At 35.8% G+C, this 21,579-nt stretch overlaps 1 protein-coding gene across 2 annotated transcripts in view; it reads left to right on the top strand.

The window, feature by feature from the left end:
- The window catches only part of galt (galactose-1-phosphate uridylyltransferase), a 96,957-nt gene extending 77,838 nt beyond the window's left edge, over nt 1-19,119 (top strand). For both annotated transcript variants that reach the window (XM_088628783.1, XM_088628782.1), the window contains 2 exons: nt 11,744-11,898; nt 15,007-19,119. In XM_088628783.1, coding sequence (XP_088484909.1) covers nt 11,744-11,898; nt 15,007-15,087 — 236 coding nt within the window. In that variant the 3' untranslated portion in view covers nt 15,088-19,119. The remainder of the gene's footprint in view (nt 1-11,743; nt 11,899-15,006) is intronic.
- The last annotated feature ends 2,460 nt before the right edge of the window (nt 19,120-21,579 follow it).

Genomic DNA, 21,579 nt, shown 5'->3' with positions numbered 1-21,579 from the left:
GCAAAAACTGCAAAGAAAAATAAAAAACTAAAATATATTAATTTCACAACAGCGCTGAAAGCATTTGAATGATTCTCTCAAGACCTACATATTTATGTTCTTTGAAAAGCAGTGCAGGTGTGGGACATTAAAGTGCATTTTTCCAGTAAAGTATGGATAGAGAATGTGTGGAATAATTGATGAATTATATTGCAACTCAGAATGACAGCAGGTTTTTTTACAGGGATGTCAAATAAACATGTACATCTCAGGGGTAGACTCTGGCTTAAAGGATCAATAACCGTTAAGCGTAAAATATTAGTTAGGCTCGTGTGATTACTGGGCCAAAAAATCCAATGTAGCTGAAAAAGCTAAGGTGGAAAAAAATCTGAGCTATTTGTCTGTCAGTGTACTTGTTAATGATCAGCTTGTGAAACAAAATTGCATACTTAAAAGCCCTGGCGTTGTTCTGCATCAGTAGCTCATTCACTGTCAATATTAATTAGGTCTGCCCTCCATAAACTGGGGGGAAAATGCTATCCACCATTATTTTAATGGCATTCTGGACCTGAGGGCCAACAGCCATCCCATCTCGCCTCACTGAAATGGATCTGTGCTTCCCTAATAACTCCTGAAAGAAAGTATTACTTCTTTTACATTTACTTTTGTAAGTTACCTTGGAAGGTTATCAAATGAGCACTCTTACACATATAAAAACATGGAAAAATATTCACAGGTATCCAAATACTGTACATTGCACACAGTACAATCAAAACAGGTAAGCCACTGTATTTCCTCCATAAGCAGCATGCCAAACTCAGTGCGTTTAGTCAAGGATTGACTGTGTGTTGGAATTTTGGGTGGCTCCAGGCTTTTCCATACTGGTAGGGATAATTTTCTCGCATTTACATTAGTAAACTAAAGTAAAAAAATGAGCGTGTAATCAATTTGTCGTCAATAAGTTTAAGCACTGCAGTGCACAGATGTTCTTCTCTTTTATAAGAACCATATAATTGTTGTTGTGTTCAACAGAAACACATAACATTTAGGTGGGAGTAAGCATCATATTGTTAATGGTCTTAGTAGTTTCTCACTGTGGTGTGCTTATGTAATTAAAAATATATATTCTCTGTGTACATTTTGGCTCTAATTTCTAAACTAAGTACTCAACCTCCCCTGAACGTCTGGAAGTGAATTTGCTGCAGGTCAGCCAGTAAGAAAGAGTGCTTGTTGGGCATAAATGAGTCACATTAAGTTTGTTTGTGAAATTAATTATGTTTGTAATTATCCATTATACAGAAGCTGTATTTTCAGTCTATTTCAGTAATTGACCTCCTGCACAATTTGATCAGCACAAAAAAAGCTGATTGATACTGCCTTACAGGTATGCCACTAATTGACCACTGTTGGTTTTTAAATACACACAAAGGCAGAAATTAAGTCTATCAAGGTGATAATTTTGAGCACTGCCTCCTTTTCATTGCACCTCAGTGCTTCAGAACGTGAATGGCATTTCTTTTTCATACAAACAATGTCATATCATACCTTATTTTCTGTTAGATTCTAACAGGAATTTTTACATAGTTATTTCCTGTGATTTTGTAGTGTTTTGGTATTGTCACTGTATATCTGATAAGGCTTCCAGAAGACTTTGTTTTGTATCTTTGCATGCAATTAAATTTGCTTATGGAAACCAATTGTCTTGAAAGAACACATTAAAAGTAATTTAATTTAATATTTTTACTTAAAGGTAGTCTGTGTTTGAATCTAGCCTCCCTAAAACAGAAGACATAGAGCAATATTTTGATGACAGTGATAAGAATAATCAAAATAAATGAGAATTACAAAGTGATGTATGTTTAAAGGGTGTTTTATTTTGTCTGAGGGGTGAAATTGCATGTGTTATGAACCATAAGAATGGTTGAGCTTCACTTCATGGATATTAGTTGCAAATTATGTGAGATGACACCTCTTTATAGAAGAAGATTCACCCTTTACACAATGTAATATCCTCTGTGGAACCTTTAACCTATTGAGCCATTTAAGGCTTCTGCATTATTCTGATTTAATCTTTTTCATCTGATTATACAGGGTAGTAGTATATTAAGGATGTCAGGCCCTGTTCCTCTTTCCCTCTACCACTGATCCCAGCTTTAGAAGCCTATCTGAGTCAATGGAAATAAGTGAAATGATCTGCATTTACGAAGACAATCAGTTGTTGTTTTATATTACAGCTTTTTATATTTGCCAAATACAGTCATTGCCTTCACCACAATTTAAGCTAAAAAATGTCTTATTCTTTAAAAGAGAACATAACCTCATAAAAAACAGTTTAAGACAACTTTCCTGTTCATTGAATGAAAACTTGATTTTCAAGCTGCTCATTAGCTCAATGGTAATTTTACATATACTCAATATAGGGATAGGGCAGGTTTCTTTGTGTATTGGATGACACATAAGAAATATGATTAAAATAGAGGAAAGTATAAATCTGTACAGTAAAGGGAGATTAAATTAATTATTTCCCTCCTGATCCTGCTAAGCAAAACAAGAAATATGGTGTATTTCAAAGGTCAAACTCGCTTTCTTATATTAAAGTTAAGATACAGCAGTATAGCAATAAAACAATACTCCTAAGTGGAAGACAGCTGATGTATCAGTTTTCTTAATGTGGAAGATGTTGACAGAATTCCAGGATCGAAACTAGAAGAAATTGTGCTAGAGGAACTGCTTCACGCAGGGCTATATGCAATATAGCTGTCAAAATGTGACCTGTTAAAAAAACTGGCACGAGTCAACAACAGACAGGAAGTACTGGTCTGTTGAGCCTAGATATTCCTCAACAGGTGAGAAAAAAGGCAAATACGCTTTTACTTAGATTTCAGTAGCTTATTAATTTATCAGACATCTCTTCATGTCATTTGAGGGGTTCACCCTGCAGTATGAATACACTTATCTGATTAACCAAGGTGCATGTACAGTAGCATTCATTCTTGAGACATCTGGTTACACCAGATGCCAGTCACTGGCAGTAAAAAAATATATTCCAGTCCCATGATATATTACCTTAATTTCTAGTTGTTGTTGATGAAGAAAGCAGTGTGCCAAGAGGTTAAAATAAATGGGGAGAAGTGTGCAATGGTGTTCAGCTATGGATAATGTTAATCAAAAATAGGCTTTTCTTTTCCATACGTGAAACAGGATATCCCAGATATTCACTCAGGCAGTGGTTTGTTTTTCTGAAAATGAGCATCACACACGGTACTGATTTTAGTAAATCACCCCCTGTACATTCAAGATGATCCCCAGTAAAGACAAATCACTTTTGATTAACTGATTTTGGTATCAATACATTTCCTAAAGGCTGAAAGGTAAATGGAAGCAGTTACAGTCATGGATAATGTTTTAGAACCATTCAGGCACTCTCGGAAACTTGAGACACATTTCTAAAGCTGTTCTGAATTTTTCCTTCAGCTTGATTGGCAGCTAAGATTCCATATCTGAGATCAAGCCATACAACTGCAACAATATAGAAAAAAAATGGCATTAATATGAAAAACAAACATAAAAGGCATTATTAAAAACAGTGCATGAATGAATTCCAGTAATTATGAAGAGCATATATTTCTTGGATTAGGAATATAGATTCTGTTTTTTGGAACATGCAAGTTAAATAAAACTCAGCAAAAAGTCCCAGCATTAGTTTGTCATAATGTCAGAAAACACAATATAACAAAATACATTCCACTTTTCAGTTAGAATGTAAGAACATATGAAAGTTTAAAAATGAGAAGACCTTTTGCTCACCTTACATGTTTTTACCTGCTAATAGATTCAAGCATTTCATCCAGACATTTTTTGAAAGAAGGGATGGTTCCAGACCTCTCTAATCTATTGCGTAAAGTGCCTCCTGTTCTCCATTTCAAATGCACTTCCATGTAGTTTTTATGCTTTGTCTCTGGTTTGCATTTCACTGTTGATTCATTAGAAGTTCATTGGGTTGACTACGTCAGTGCCTGTGTGGAATTCTGGAATCAGGTCTTTTCAAAATATAAAGCAATTGCATCTCAGTGTAGGACATTCCTTTAATCCTGGGAATGAACCTGGTCACCATGAATTTCAGATCACTAATTTTGATTTTGTGTAGTGATTTTCAGATTTCACAATTTTCAGAATGAGGGTATTGTAGGGTTGTAACATGGAATTTTCTTGATTTAGATTCTGTGCTTTTTACTATGTATCCTAACATTTTGTTTGCCTTTTTTATTACTTACGACCATTATCTGGAATAAAAAAGTCAGTCTTTTTTCTTAGGTAGCTTCCTGAAGTCTAGTGCTTTCCATTTTATATTTGTTGTTTACATTTTCGTTATCTGTATGTAAGATCCTGTCTCATTTCATTTGCAACTTCTGTAGTGTTTGCTAATTCTCCATGTTTGGTATAATCTGTGATCCTTGCTTGTTTAGGAACTATTGTTTAGTAGAATCTACAAGATTGGTTTCTTTACTGTTATTTCTTATGTTTATTTTAAAAGAGATAAAATAAGTGCCATTTAATGCTTGTCTTGAAATATATTACTATCTAGAAAGGGAATACAAACTGTTGCAGGTGATAAATAGTTTGAGATTTAAACAATTGCTGCAGAATATTATATTTTATTTTTAATAAATATTATTTTTTCATTCTAAACATGTCTTTAGAAAGTCTGATCTCAGATTCATACATCCATGAAGGGGAAGCACAATGCAAATGGTCTTAACTTATAAGACTTTCTATTCCTCCTTATACTGTATATCTAACACATGCAGGCTTATTTATCAAAGAGGAAGATTAGGATGGTTCATTTTCACTTTTTTAGACGCTATTTTCCAGCTTTAAAGCACCAGTCCTTTGCAAAACCCAACTTCAGCATACCGAGGATCCATGCTGATAGCAAGTGTCAGTCACTGCATGAGTAGCGTAGAGGCTGTTACTCTCAAAAGTCACTCGGTGATGGTTCTTAATGGAGTGACACACTGTTACTATACAGTACATTGTGCCAACCCATTTCTCAGGCCTTCTGTTTCCTAAAATTTGAAAGGATGGGTGATGGAGGAGGAAAAGAATACTTCCAGGCATGCAGTGATAATATTGTGAAATATAGATGAGTTCAGTACAAATAAAAACTTGCACATGAGGACATTAAAAAATAATTTTGATCAAAATTACCACAGCAGAAGATTTAAATAGTGTTCATGGGGGAAAATGGAGAGTCAATAAATAGGTACTGGAATTTACTATTAAATTATGTATCATGGTGTGTACATGGTATGATAGCATTACATATTTAGTAAGATTTGAATACTTTTGAACATCTCAAATGTCTACAAAAGGATAATAGACAGAGCAGGTGTGATTAGAGCTATTTCCTAGTAAACACATAAGTGAAGTATTTATTTGGTATTTCAGTCATTTCTCTTTCATAGTATAGACATTTCCCATTACCATCCTTGATACATTTTTACTTTACTCTTTATTGTTACTTTGCTATTCTAATAATGAAATAACCTTTTATTATTAATGTTAGCCTCTGTAATGCTCAGAAGCATCCCAATAAGTACCTGAGCGATTTAGCCTCATATTTCTTATATTTTAACAACGCAAAAGCTGACTATTGTTTCCTGGAAACAGACAACATTTATTAATGCATATGCGACATAATTTACTGAGTAAAAAGCAATTTTTATCTTAAATTGCTACATTCTCATTATTTTAAGAGGGTTCACATTTGAAATATTCCTCCTTTTAGACTAAATTGTTTTCTGTTAGCTTAAACTAATGCTGCTTTTACACATTTACAACACAAATGCAAAGCAATGCATAGCCTTCATTATAAAATAACCTTTAGGTTATTTCTTGTCAGATGAAGCAGGATCAATCCTATCTCACTCTTGCCCTGTCTGTCTTTTATTCTCCTCAGTATGCATACGAGTGTATGATTTACATAAAATGAAACCACAGGACCTTATTAACTGCCTCATTTTCAAAGCACAGGAATTGTGAATTATTTTAAAGACTCAGATGGGGACTTTCTGTAAATAAATAATATACAAGCCTTTTTGTCACCAAGTGATATACCGTACACTACTTGCCCATTACAGGAGCGAAAATATTGAATTTTCATTTACAGTACCTTTAAGAAGGGACTGACTGTCTTGAAAGCTGTTGCCTTTCTAATTTAATTTGAGCTCTAGATTTTTGTAGACCAAGCCAAATATAATTTGGCTGTGACCTTTGTTTAGGGTTGGTTACATTTAAGAGAAAATTTACAATTTTGTTTCCTGTGGAGGTAAAGCTGTGTTTGTCTACGGAAGCGTATTAGTGCCACAGATATTTTTTTTTTATGAGATACAGTTAATATTGCATTGAAATCAGTAAATTATTTTGTTTACATGAGATAGCATTGCGTTAAAAAGTGATAGTTAATTTGTAAACAATATTGCTTATTATTTTAATATCTTGCATTACATATGCAATAATATTGTCCCATACAAAGTAGCATTGACTTTAACAACAGAATATCGTCACATTCCTGTTTTTGGAAAAACAATAATCTAAAGGAGCATGTGTACTGTCCTTTGTATTCATGAAGTAGAACACCGTGTCCGTCAGCATTCGTGGATTAAATGTATGTCATTTTCACCATTTCTGTAACAAGTAGAAATGATACAGCTTTCCAAACATATGTTATTCTTGATGTGAAACTGGAGAAAAAACAATTGTACAAACTGTAGGTTTATGCCTACTCTTTAAACATTGAACAGAATGTTTAAACACAATACTATCTTGTATAAATGCAAAAATATTTTTTTCATGGTGCTAATGAGCTTCCATAATTGTCACGACAAATACTGTTTATAAATATATTAGGACTTACATTTTAAACAATATTTATATTATTTTTGCTTTTTAAATAAAAGATGGTTAGAATTACATACTGTATGCTATCTCTGTATTGCAGCTGACTATCAAACAACCATTTTCCACAACAGACTTGTCCACTCTGTTATGAACTAGTGGAGTTTTGTTTACAGTTTACTGTACTGTCTGTCACCCTTAAGTTTTTCCATCAATAAAAGTTTTTTTTATTCATGGGATAATTTCATATTCGTAATAAACACTGTTATAACAAATTTACAAAATATTTGATAAGCAGTTACATAGATATCTTCTGTTACATTTTAAAGATTAATATTGTTTTAAATTAGCTTGGTGGGTGGTGTATTTCGGAAATATTATAAGATATCCCAAACGTAACACCAACAGCTATGAATTAGCTTATCACCTGTTGTATAAATTAGGAAGATGTTTTATAAAGGCAGAAGTACAAAGCTTAAAAGCTAAAATAAAATATAAAATGTCCCCTATAATCAGGAATGAAAATCAAACAACTGGGTGTATCATGGGTGGGTTTTGTTTCCTGGTGGAGGCCCAAACTAGACTAGCATTTATTCACATTAAAATGTACATTATTATTCACAATTACAAAGACTGTGAGTTTCTTAGTTCAGGCCTTTTACAGTCCAAAGCTACCCTCACTCTTCCCCTCCAAGACAGACCAACCATAATTAAGAACATAAGAATATAAGAAAGCTTAAAAATGAAAGGAGGCCATTTGTCCATTTAGAAATAACAACAGCTTAGGTAGGCAATGCTGGTTTCTAAACAAAAATGACTCTACAGGGAATTCTGCTCTCTATAACTGATGATAAATTGTGAGGAACATTTCTCCAAACCATTTAATGCATACAAGCGATACAAACTCTGTCTGGCAGACACTAAAAGGTAATAAATCTTCCTTGAGATATAAAAACAGCCCTTTGTGCATAAATTCATTTTGATCTCTCTAGACCTGTTAGGTTTCAGTCCTCAAAAACCAAGTCCAAATTGTTGGAGGTTTACCATGTAAGAACTCATTCACTGTGTCTTGCTTCTTCCAGAGGATGCAAGTGAGAGTTGTGGTCGACCCTACCTCTGATATAAACATAAACTTGACTTAGGCTTAGGCTAAAAGACATAGGCTATGCCATGTTTACGTTCAGTCCTAGCACCAACTTTCCTATTGGTGAGTAGTTGCAGAGAACACACTAAACAACCCTCGACTGGACCTGCGAGGTCTTCCAGTCTGCATAACTCTAGACGCACAAGCGCCTCTCAGCAGGTGGTCTTAGAGGGGAAGAGTACAATCTGTATTTATCCCCGGTTACTGGTCTGTAATGGCTAAATGGTATAAAATATTCAATGGCTATCATAATCCATTAGATATAACTAACATGCCCCCCAGCATACAACAATATAATTGTCTGCTCTTGTATATTTATCAGTTAAAATATTTGTCTGTTCATAATTTGTAGATGCTCAATCCTATTCAAGCATCAGTTTGTCTTTAGCATATATACTAGTTCAACATTTGCAATACACTGTTAATGTAACAGCCGCACTTCGGAATGTTCCTACTTTGATATTTCCCAGGAACTGAGAAATTTATTGGTGGGTAAAAGCGGAAAGTAAGTTAATGGATGGAAAATGTCAATCCATTCATAGTGTCTGCGTGTGTTTTGAAAAATTGACATAACCGGCACCTTCTTAGATTTGTCCCAGAGCGAAATTCAGCAGAACTCCAGAGATTTGGTTTATAAGAGTCAGGGTCAGATTTGGAGCTCCAATGTCTTGACCATATTTTATTTGTCCCCAGGCAGAGTGTATGGTTAGGTCAGAGTATGGGTACTGTAATAAATTGCTAGTGACTAAAGGTCAAGTTCCCAAGGTTTGACACTTACAAGAAAAAAAGGGTTAGAAGTGTATTTTGTTGCCTCTTTTTGCTAATTTCACATGTGATTAAATTATGAAGTTAATCAGAAATTAATGGCACCAATGCCAGTTTCCATTTTATCTTTTTATTTCAATATATAATCTTATATGGTCATACAATGGTTACAAATGACAGGAGACCAATAATTCTCATTTGGGAGGAGCACCAATTTTCATTTTGTTGTTCTTTTTATTTAATTTCTTTGTGTGTTATAATGGTATACACCTCTTGGCCAGGCCATCAGGTTTCTGAAAAAAAAACAAGAGTTTACTATAGTTGCAGCTGACCTCTCCTTTTAGGTAAAGAATTAAATAAAATTGTCTGTTCTGGACCCCCACAACCTTTCGTATAAAAAAGAGCTGCCTGATTTCAGTCTTAAATGTACTCCTTATTAATGCTGGTTTTGAATCATATGTTTTTATTTTAAGTCTGCTGAAGTTAAGCAGTAACATTAGCTAGTATGGCATGTTCAGATTTATGAGTTTGATCACATGACTATGTATCGTTTCATGGTGTTTAGTTAGTCAAAGTTTCCTTAAATAATGATATTGGCACTATAGGAAAGGGACTATAAAAGCTGCTTCTGAATAAAATAAAAAAGGTTATTTCAGTAAGTACAGTATAAAATTGCAGTTATGAACTTATGTTCTATGAACACTGGGTCTCCTACAGATGCCAGTGTTCAGTATATTTTGTGAAGAACGCTAAGGGCATTTGAAGGAAGTTTAACTGTTCTGTTCTTCTGTTATCTTTATGAACTTGATGTATTTGGTTTTAAGAAGAAACTGCTGTTGATGTTTGAATCTGTAAGCAGTGCAAGTGGAGTTTTTATGCAACTCAACAGAGACATTAGTAATATTTCCCTATTTGCCTAATATGGATGGTCTTCTGGAGGCAAAAAACAACTTTTAGTTTGTTTACTTTGGCCATAGCTTCCTCCAGCTGTTCTTTCTTCTTGTTCTACCCTCAGGAGTTGCAGGGCTAGATTGTTGACCCTCGTTTATATCCTGAAAACCTGAAGTGTGATTGAATGATATTAGGTTACTTTGCACAGTGAATTCCCTCGGCGCCCACTGATGTTTAAACACAGACTCCCAACTGCACATGAAATTCCTGATGTCAGCCGTGTAATTGAATAAGTCGAAATCCTGCTGTACAATATGGAACGGATGAAGATATGGATTTCACTTACCCACCCTGCATTTCACTGGACATATAATTGAATCCATACTTCTGCTTAGACAGCACAGCACTTTTGTCACTAAAAGCAGCAGTGAACAAAACAGAAAGTTAAGATTTTTTGTACAAATTTTTTTTAATGAATTTTATTAATGGGATGCTAATTCCCTGGTCTGTGTTGTTGCAATATTAAAATGTATTTTATCAGCCGAGTCCTTCTAATTATTGCCAATAGTATCTTTATGTGGCTTTAGCAATATAATTAGATGATATCGCTGAGTGCGGTACAAGCAGAATGCATGTGTTTGTGGAGTAAGCCACAGTTTTTCATCAGATTTACTTTTTTACCCAGGGTTGCCTCTTCCTTTTTCTCTAGTCCACTTTTTTTTGTCATGCTTCTTTTTTTTATAATTCACTGTTTGTTACTACACTAAACTGTGGTATTATTAAATTATTTTACTGTATGTTTATAAAGGTACTGTAGCATGGCATATTGACCTACTATATTCTGGTAAATTCAGAGGACCATTTCACAGAAAGCACAGATAAAGCAAGTAAAATACAGAAAATGATGTACAGTAACAAATGCAGTGAGTTTCCCAAGATAAACCTCATCAAGAGATTTTGCCTACTTTTTCCTTCCTAAGATACTATGCCTGAATTTTTCCAGAGTTCCAATGGAAGCAACAAGTACGTTAATTTTTATTTTACCGCACCATAGTTATACAAGACATGATTAATGGGTTTGCAGCTTAAAGTTGTCTGATCTTTCCTATCTTTATTAAGGTACACGCATGTCCAAATAGTTGTTTAATTTTGTGTAGATACTGTAGGCCTCACTTATGTTTTAGATGGCTAAAAACAGAAGAAGCATACAAACAGAAGGTGTAATAAGCAAACAATAGTAAGACAAAAGAAGCCAATAAGCAGAAATAAATTAAAACAAAGAAGCCAAACTGCCAAAGATAAGGAAAGAAAACCATGGTAATTGAGAAGACAGAGGGAAGAGGAGAGGAAGAAAATATCAGCTTAGGAAATCATCTGCTGTTTTACAGAAGCAGACAGGATGAATCAGGTTTAACTTATATGATACGCTTTTCATTCATTATGTGGGGATGAGAGGAGGACCTCAACTGGGAGCAAAGCCAAACCACTGAGATTTTTATGTGCTCACAACCATATTACATCTCAATATGCACTGTGAAACCTCATAGCATGTCTTCTATAATAATAATAATAATAATAATAATAATAATAATAATATTTTATGTGATGTAACACCTTTCAAGGTTCATCATCTTTGCGAGAACAATAAGACAACACAACAATAAAATAATTGAGACAGTATTCTACCTGTTAATATGTTCTGAACATTTTATCTCTTACAGAATAAGAATATGGTGTGTGCAAAAATGTGTTTTGAAGACCTTACCTTTCACTGAATGCTGTCTTCTTTGTTTATATTTAAACTGAAGACCCTGTCTCATATTACAAGAGGGTCATTTACAACATACTGCATAGCGTAGGCACAGCTCTGTAGCACTTAACATTCAAAATACACTTGTAAGCAATTCTACCTTGGTGGAGGATATACTGTACTATAAAAACAGTTAATAAAATCCATGTGTGTGTGTTTTTTTGTGTAGCATTAGAAGGTTATGATCATCTTCACTTGATTTCAGCTTCATGCGGACTCTGTACCACATATGCACAACAATACACTTTGTTTTGTAGGGGCTCCCACAGGCCACTATCTGAGAGAGGATATGAGCTACTGGCAGCTTCACGCCCATTACTACCCACCACTGCTGCGCTCTGCCACAGTGCGAAAATTCATTGTGGGGTATGAAATGTTGGCACAGGAACAAAGAGACCTCACGCCTGAGCAGGTGAGGACCTGGGTGGTGAAGCCACTGCACCATATCTTTAGAGGAATATTGTTTCTTCTTTTCTTTTTAGAGTTATTTGTAATTCCCCCTTTGACCACAGGCTGCTCTGAGGCAATCTGGCTTCTGGTGTTATTTGGCCAGGAGATGTGTACTTGGATATACTGTAACTGAGCATAAATGTTTGGTTTGGGGGTTAGCAGGACAGTATATCTATGTATTTGTGCTAATCCAGAATATACAGTTTAGGTACTGTAGGTTTTAGAATGCACATATGAATGTTATAGTTTGGTAACCCATTATATCATTCAGAAAAGGCTACTGAACCAGCAGCATTTGCAGTCTACTCCCTTGCACAATTTTAAATAATCAGCAGTATCAGTGTAACAGCTGAGGTGCTGATTAATGGTTTGGAAGTGGCCCTGATCTACAGGGTGTTCTCCATTTCAGGTCTCGTGCTGTTCATATCCTTGTATTCTGAGCTCACTGCCTTCAGATCCTGAATCCCAATATGCTGTACACCAGTACTGCTTAACTCACTGCCTTCAGTCCCTCACTGTCTAACACTCCAACATACTAGAACACTCCAGACCACACTGGTTTCTTCAACTCAGCTGTTCTTTTTGACTATTTTCAAAAGGATCAGCCCTTACTAAGCTTTGCATGAATATTTCTTGCATTCACTAAGCTTTTCTATGGTTTTACTGTCATAGACAATTATAATATCATCATTTGCAATGAGAAATGCTCAAAAGAGCAAAGAATTGCCACCATTATTAACATTCCCTGGCACTATAATGGTCTAGGTTTCTAAAGTGCAGTCCAACCAAAAGAAAGGAAAGAGAAGAAAATTAGTATAAAGTGTGGAGGAAAACCATGGTAACAAGAAGTGTCAAAATTACCATATAAATTTGCCATGATGAGCTTTCATTAGGGTAGCTCAGGAACACATATAAATGTCACCTGGTGTGAAAGTACAGATCCTCTGAAGCTGTACTGTCTGAAGAGTTATTTGACAATCTAATTAAAACCAGGCAACAAAGTGATATCCACTTTGCAAAATAACCTGAAAGCCTCAATCTCAGAGTAACTAAATATTAAGGTTACCCAGGGTTTTTCTTTGAAAGGTCTAGCTTTCTCTTTTGACCTCCTGTTGTACATAAGACTTATTCTTCAGTGGGGATGTCTTGTTTAATAGAGGCTTTGATTGATTGATGACATGATCCAATGACACCTTTCTGCCAAGATACCCCTGCTCATTATGCCACGGTATACGCTAGCATTTGAATAGAACAAGCGGAAACCAAGAAATCAATTGATTTTTTCCCCAACCCCTTTTATAGTCAAGCCTTACAAACTGCCAGCATTATCCCATCCTCGGATTATATGACTGGACATTCTAAACATGTACTTTTTGTTTCCTTGGTACTGAAAACAAATACTAGGCATGTTCTGGGGCAACATGCATTATTGACATAACATGTTCAGCATAACTAGATTGTTTTTAATTACTCTATTAATTTGCTCTAATAATTGAACCAAAAATAAAAGCAATAGTTGCATTTTGACAACCTCTCTTTCCCATGCTCCCCATGAACTGTAGTTCCCTATAATTTACCCATACACTCTAGATGGTACAGTAGCACATGTGCCGAGATAAGATGTTCGAGTAGGGAGTGCAGATTCAAACCTGCCACTGCCACTGCCCACAGGAATGGTATTCATGACCCACTTTGGGTCCTAACCCAGAGTTTAAGAACACATGCTCTGAACCCATCCTGCTATTTCTTAACTCTCCTGGTTCCTGGGTAGCTATCTGTGTGAAAGCAGCATGGGTTTTTACTGGGTGCTTCAGTGTTCTGTTATCATCCATGGATTTGTGACTCAAGATATACAAATTATAATACAGAAAACATATTTTAAGGAAATAGAATACTTTGTGTAGTACAGCACAATGGACAGATGTCTTAAACTGAGCAACAACAGAGTTCTGTAAGCTTCTGAAGAAGTTATGCACCCGGGTCAGTCACAATCAGTGAATATGTGTATATGGAATTGAACCTATCTAAATGTCAGTTCTGTACTGTATAATCCAACTAATCTCATACAAGATTTAAGATATGTCTGCTTTCCATGGGCCAATGGGAGAAACTTTAAAGCATTATTTAAGTGACCCTGTTTAAATCTCTAAGCCCAAGAGAGGTATTCAATAGCTCTGTAGTGATATGGTAAGATATTGAATTGTATATAGCTGAATAAGATTGGATTAAGTAGTAAGAGACACATTATGTTTTAGCTCATAGTACACCAAGGAGAGCTCAACTAAGAGATTTTATTCCTCTCTGAACATTGAGCTGAGATAGAATCTTATTTTTATCATTGCCAGAAGCAGCATCTATGACTACTTATTAAAATTCATTATGAAAAAGAAAATCCATAGGCAATTTTTTACCTCACTGGTCCTGCAGACAGTTTTCCCCTGTTGCTGCAAATGAGTGCAAATATAACCATGGATAAAATAACGTATGGCTGTGTGATTGTAAATACTTTTATACAAAAGTGTCCATTAACTATTCCTGTTGGTTTTTTGTTTTGTAGTATGGAGCTTCCTGTTTTGTATTTCTATAAAAACCTGCATGCCTGTAGTACTTATTTAGTATATTAAAGTGAACAGCTTTACAGCTGCAATATGTAACAGCAGGCATGTGCCTAGCTTTGCTAGGTGTATAATTGTATGGCCTGACATAGAGGGCTGAAATGTGCACAATAGCTGTTGTTAAAAACAGCTCAGTTGTTTTGTGATACTTATTTTGATACCCTATATAGATGTTTACAGTGTTATGCCATAGAAAAAGCAGAGTACACTGCAAAGAGGTATGATCCAGAATGATATAATGACACATATCTATGACAGATCAAAGTAAAAGCTTGGCTTAAGTGTATATACAGCATCAAGTAAGAAAGTAATGAAATCCAAGTGCAGAAAATCTGATAACCATACTCTAGGTGACTCGATACGGGTAAAGATCGTAGAAGGCCACATCATTAGTGGCAGCCAAGCCTAGAGAGAGCAGCACTTTTAATCCTTCTTCTCAAACAATTTCAATGCAGGCAGCTGAGCGCTTGAGAAACTTGCCGGAGGAGCACTACAAAACTGCAGCGGCCGAGAAGCAATCTGGGGTGGGCTGCTGAAGGAAGGTGAATGGGCAGCTCACGCACTTCTCTGCTCACTGATGAAAAAGCCACAGGATGGAAAGCCTCTCCATCTTCCATCAGGCAAATCCATCCTCTTTGCGGCATTAATCAAAATCAAACTGAAAGTTACCTCACGGGTTGTTGTGTCGATTGTTTGCAGTTCAATCTGTGATGAATGTTGTACTGAAGCAAAGGTGCCAGTTGATTGTTCCTGAAACAGAAGTCCACAGGAGAAATATACCCTCTAAATTAGTGGGCAAGCTGGGACTCTCCTCCACCTCCTTGTTTAATACAATAAACACATTTTGTGGGATTTGTAAGGCATTTTACAAATCGGCAACATTTTAGGCTTTTCTCATACAGAGTCCTAGGATAACATGAACTCATAATTAACTCAGTCATTAATTCAGGTCAAAATCAGGAGAAGCTGTCTTTGTACCCTCTGCCTTGGATGAGGATCTTAGCTCAGGATTAAAAAAATATTTCAGTTTAACTAGATAGTCTGATTAAGATAAATACTAATGCAGAATAAAAGTACATAATTTTACATTTACAGAAACCTATAGTGCACCAGCACTATTCACTTGAACAGACTCGAGTTTCACTTTTAGAAATCCTAAAAATGTAAACAATTTAAAAATAAACTACATAATAGCAAATAAAATGTATTCAAAATCTCCGAAATGATGTTTTTTGCATTGTTTTTTGTTACGCATATTATAACCTAGACAAACACATACAGTATCTCATAGCCACCTTCTGAGGTTAAAGTAATTTTTTAAGATAACACAATTGCTATGAATTCTGGGTGTGAATATTAATTAGCTCTTAACACTTGAGAGATGGATATGTCTTTCCATTTGTTATACATAGAGTCAATGTTTTTAGCTATGGACAATTGTTTCTTAAGGGTATCACACAGGACAAGATACAGTCCTGTCTCCCAGACTAATTTATATTTTGGTACGGAGCTGCATGTGGAATCAAACTAAACTTGTTTCTAATTTACATTCCTACCCATAATTCATAGCATAACATACCATACACCTGAAAGATATACCTTCCAAGATACTGTACATTTGTATTCCTGATTCACCGGTCAATGTTGGCTGCATTGCACTGATGAACCTTAATAAGGTAAAACAGGTGTCGACTTCTATTTCCATATAATGGTGTTGGAGAAATTTTCCCGCTTCCCCTTAAAAGACAGTCTGTCTCAGAAGTTAAAAGAAGTTCTTATTTAATGCGCATGGGAGTGAAAAATACAGAGATGCTCGGTATATTTTTCTCAAAGTGATTAAATATTTTTCTACTGTCACACTTCCCTGTGCTGATGAGATTGGCAGGATTCCAAGATCACACACATCTTCCTCTTCCCTATTTGCCACAGTATAGACCACATTGCTATTTAACACAGTATAGACCTACATATTAAACCTTGTGTCCAGCATTCTTCCATTCCAGTTCAAACCAGTTCTGTATGTTCACCCTATAAAATACTGCAGCGTCAGCAGAAAAAAATTATGTACAAAGTACAAACACCCTCTTAACAATGAAAATTGGAATTCTGAGTCAATTCTATGACATTCTAGTCATTGGTCATTCTTTTTCCCAAGCTTTGCAATAAGGCATGTGATATTTCACACCCATGATATAATAGATACTGTATTGTACTGTATATTCAACTACGAGTTCATAATAGATTTGCCACTTAGTCCCATATTGCCAGGACACTCTTGATACAGAACAGAACTTGAAACAAATTGAATTAGATTAACTAAATTAATTGATCACTAAACTTTTTCTACAGGCCTTGCATGGTAATTCAGAGGTTTAGCTCTCATTTTCCAAGTACATTTTTTTCAGTTTCAGGACAACTTTAAAATCCACTTTTGTCTTAATGTGTCCAGGAATTACTGTACTAGGTGGCAGCCGTAGTCCAGAAATGCCCTAATGTAATCAAGATGGAAGACTTTACAAAGACAGAAGTTTGTGGATGTACCTTGGGAAGACCCTTATCCAAAAGTGGATAGATGATGTTTTGAAGATAATATAGAGATAAAAGTTTTCTTTAAGTCCAAGAACGACATTTTCCAGTACATTTTTTTTTTATCAGGATCTGTTTCCCCTGGGCTGGGAGCAGATCATGTCGTGGCATTGTCACTAGCAACCAGTGTATTTGCAGGAGGTCTCAGTCCCAATCTGACCCCATGAGAATGCAGTCGGTCATGAAACGTTTCCAGAAGGCTGTTAAGTTTTCAATCAGATGGCCTATAATTCAGTTATCTGCTCCAGGAGCAGACTATTTAAGGCTTTCTCTTTGCTCACTTCATGGCTCTGACATTCTGTTATTCTGATTAGGGCTATGATGAATAGCAAGGCTCACTCCATCCAAAGATCCCCAAGATTGGTCTGAGACCCTGTGCTTGGAGCTCAGCTTGTATTCACCACGGCCCTGATCTTCAGGGACCACAGCAAAACAGGATCATCTTTTATGTGGTTTTAGTCATATTTACACTGGAGTATCAGTGAACCTAACCTACACATTGACTTATTTTTGTTTTCAATTTGACTTCTAACATATCATTCTCTATCTAATCTGCTTGCCTTGATTAATTTTGAAAATGACAATATGTGCATGTGGTAAATCTCAGAAACACATGCATAATTTATTTACAGGAACACAAGAGTTAAAATAAGGAATTATCAGGCTGTTCAGAAATTATTGACATTCTGTGAGCCCCAGTTATAAAATAAATAAAAAAACATTATCTACTTTTCTTATTGGCTTAGGGCATTTCCATTTCTTATTTATTGCCATTGCTCACTCACTGCTTACTGTTTGCCTGTGACAGCTTTAGCTCAGCTCTGACTGAGCTGGCTGTACAAAATGATAATCACCACAAACAATTTGGAACCCCTAAACTGGAATTTTGATGGTATTGAATTCAGAGATGAACTCGATGAAATACACTGATCACCTTCTTATTTTCTCCTTTATTTTATTTCTTGGCAATTAATTATTAGTGTTTTGACATATAGACATACTGTATTCCTCACTGTGAAATGTCTTTTCATACGTCATATCATTTCCACAAATGTCACAATTGAGTTTTAATGATGGTGCTCTAATTTTCCTTATGGACGGAAGTCTTAGTACCTCTGTGTCTTAGACAGGGCAAGTTCTGATTTTTGTTTAGAGGTTGATAAGCTGAGTTACCTGTGAGAGCCTCAGATTTTCTAGTCCTCTGGATGGAGAATAAATGGTTATGAAGGTTCTGGCACCCAGTAAGGATGTCCTCAATGTGATGTTTCCCCTGATGCTCGACCAGACATATCCCACTGGGCAGAGACCTGAAAGCCGACCAAGGACACAGTGGAGGAACTATATCTTTGTCCTTGTTTTGGAATCTCCCAGGAAGAAGGAGAACGATGTCCAGTCCTCCATAATTGACAGACTGTCACTGTAATCCTCACCATGACAAGTGGACTGAAAATGGTTGGATTAGCATTAGGACCCCTTAATGAAATAGCCTGAGCATTATTTCTGTCTGTATCACATAGTTTGTGTTGTCATTGTTTGTTTTGTTTAACATATTCTAAAAGATGACAAATGAAGTGCCAATCTCACTGCTGATTGCAAACTCAGTGTGTGGAGCTAAATCCTGTTACTCTGTGCAATTCAGAAGTGAACTGGAAAATCCAATCTTAAATTTATGTTAGTTGTAAACAGCAATCCTGGAAAGGTATTGCAGTTCAAGCCAATATTTAGTGTGGTGTGTTCAGAAAACAACAACAGTTTTTATGGGGTTTAATTGCACACTGAAACTATAATTTGCTATACAGATTTGACATGAAGAACTATAAAATGTTTATTTACTGTAGTAGGGAAAATAATACAGTACATACAGTACGCTGTTCAAATAATGAGGAATGTAAAATTTCTGACAAATATTAATCTGTTCTGCAAGAAAAATATCAACCAGGAGATCATAATAAAATAAAAAGTGTGTGTGTTATTCAAAGTCACATTTTTGTGTTTTTTGATATATGGTCATGTTTCCTGTTATTTGCAAAAGAGTGGCACATTTTTATCTACAACTGAAGAAAAAAAGCTATGCTGACATATTTTCTCTAATGTTTAATACAGTGTCTGTTGTGACATTCTGCTTTTGGCAACATTCTTTTTTCATTACATTCTGCCATTATTTAAAGTTGCATTTCAGGTAATATACCAATCTTTCATTGGAACTGATGTAAGTTAAAGAAAAAATATTCACATATCATAAGCAGTAGTGTGAAAATTTATTAGAACACTTTAAGATTTGTCATTACATACAAAATTGCCTTCAGTTACTGCAGAAGTTGGTTAAGAATTTTTGCAGTCATCTAAAAAGTTTTGTATTTTTTTAACATATAAAATCTGGGGCACATGGGTTCTTCCCACATGGACTGAAATGGTAGATCTGAAGGCTGCAATATTTAAGCAGACCTATGATTCCATCCATTTTGTGAAGATGCCTAACACCAAACATGTAAGTCACGTGCATTTGGTTATATTTTCCAACACAGTTCTTTTTCTCTTACCTTTCACTCTTTTAAAAGTCAGGAAGTTCCGTGTTTACAGGACTCAAGGATTTTCTGTTACAGTGGTTCCTGAAGTGACATTGTGATTCTGAATTGATTTGGTAAACCCAGTTTCCAATGGAAGTCTGAAGATTTTTTTCTACTATGGTTTTTGGGATTCCATAAAATTGCCACTTGGAAAAGGAAGCACATTTCTGGCATGTGACAGTGACAGTGTGCAGAGGGGAATGTAGCCAGGCTGCCCAAATACCCGACTTCAATGCCCTTTTTTTAAGAAAGCCACTGTTAAAGCTTCTTAATTAAAGCTTCTCACTGGACTCATGCTTTGCCAGTTCAATTACAGGCTTGACAAATTGGTTCCTTTTTTATTGTTGCTAATTACTTTCTCCCTTAATCCCTTTAGCTCTACCAGCCCAGTTACTTCGGTCTGGCTGGCTGTACTTCTCATGCTGTTTTCCTGTTCCACCCTGCAATTGCATGTCATGCCAGGCAGCCAGCCAACTTGACGTGTTGTTCCCAGAGGCTCTATTTAAATCGCATTTGAAGCCATGCAGTAGACCTTTAAAGATGATGTAAGGAGCAATTTTCTTTCAATTTGTTTTGATCCCCAATTATTTTGCATTTAATACCTCCAACAGGTTTTCAAATCTGAAATTGTTAATCAGCTTGGCTTCACTAGGATCTTTGTGCCAGTACAGGAGGGGTGAGGACCAAACACAGTAAACTTTCCACTAAAACAAGAACTTGTCTGGGTCATTGTGCTTTCACACTGTGAACCTCATAGCACCTACAGTACAGGAAAGTAAGCAGTGATTGGAGAAGTAATCTGAGTCTTCCTGAACCAGAATCCTGTTTCTGGTGTTGCTGTTCTGCAGCAAACCTAAGATAACCTATTAAGCTCATGTCTTCCCAACCCCTGCCTCATCTGCACTGACATTGGGACAACTGAAAGTTGACAACTGTGAATCCTAGTCACAATCAATTAATCATATCAGAAATGTGCAGAGCAGATGTGAAATGGAAATAGTTCTACTATATTGATTAACCAGCATTCTGAGAGTCTTTACTAGTTGAACTGCTTTGGATTCAATGGGAAGTTCTCATAAGAAAAAGCAAAGCACAGACTAGAACTGCAAACAGTTTTGATGGCTCCTGAGAAATTTCCATTGTCATGAAGCTTTTGTAAAGTAATGTGCAAGAAAGATTGTTAAGGAGTGGATGTTGGAGATCTATATGTTTCTGTGGATAGGCACTACACCTGAAGTGGTGACTTTCTGTCCTCTGATAGCTAAATATCACTGTACCTGTGCAAACACCTCAAATCATCTTTGATCACGCCCCTTTTATCCCTGTTATACTGTAGCCTACAGTGGAGGAAAGTCCTTTTTCTAAATATGGGACACTATTTATTAGAAGACCCTTCAGCACGCAACAGTATTAATTTTCCTGAGGGTAGTTTGCTGACCAGAAAATAAAGAGGGGTGCTGGTAAATTAACAAAGTCACAAATTTGTATTAGTAGTGACATTTTTCATGTCAAATGACCCTTTATGGGACTTGTAATGGATAATTGCCAGTATTAATTGGCATAGATGATGTTCCACTGTGAGGCCTTTTGCATTTTTATGAATTAGCCCTGGGCAGTGCACCCTGGGATAGCTCTCCATTACCTCTCTTCTGCTGAACATTTCAGGCATGAAGAACTTTAGTTTTTCAGAAGCCTTTTCATTAATTCTATGGTACGGTTAATAATTTTCACTATAAATTATTTTTTGACAACTACTGCTTGTGAGATGATTTATGTAAAGAACAATGAGACAAGACACGCTGCAGAACAAGCGATCACAGGTCTTTGCCCTTTTTGCATTGCATACTTTACCATACATAAGCTTTTCACATAATG

Source organism: Lepisosteus platostomus, chromosome 4 (genome assembly GCF_059453375.1).
Source record: "Lepisosteus platostomus isolate fLepPlt1 chromosome 4, fLepPlt1.hap1, whole genome shotgun sequence".
Taxonomy (NCBI): Eukaryota; Metazoa; Chordata; class Actinopteri; order Semionotiformes; family Lepisosteidae; genus Lepisosteus; species Lepisosteus platostomus.
Note: the sequence above shows the minus strand (reverse complement) of the source record. Positions and strands in the feature narration are given on the sequence as shown.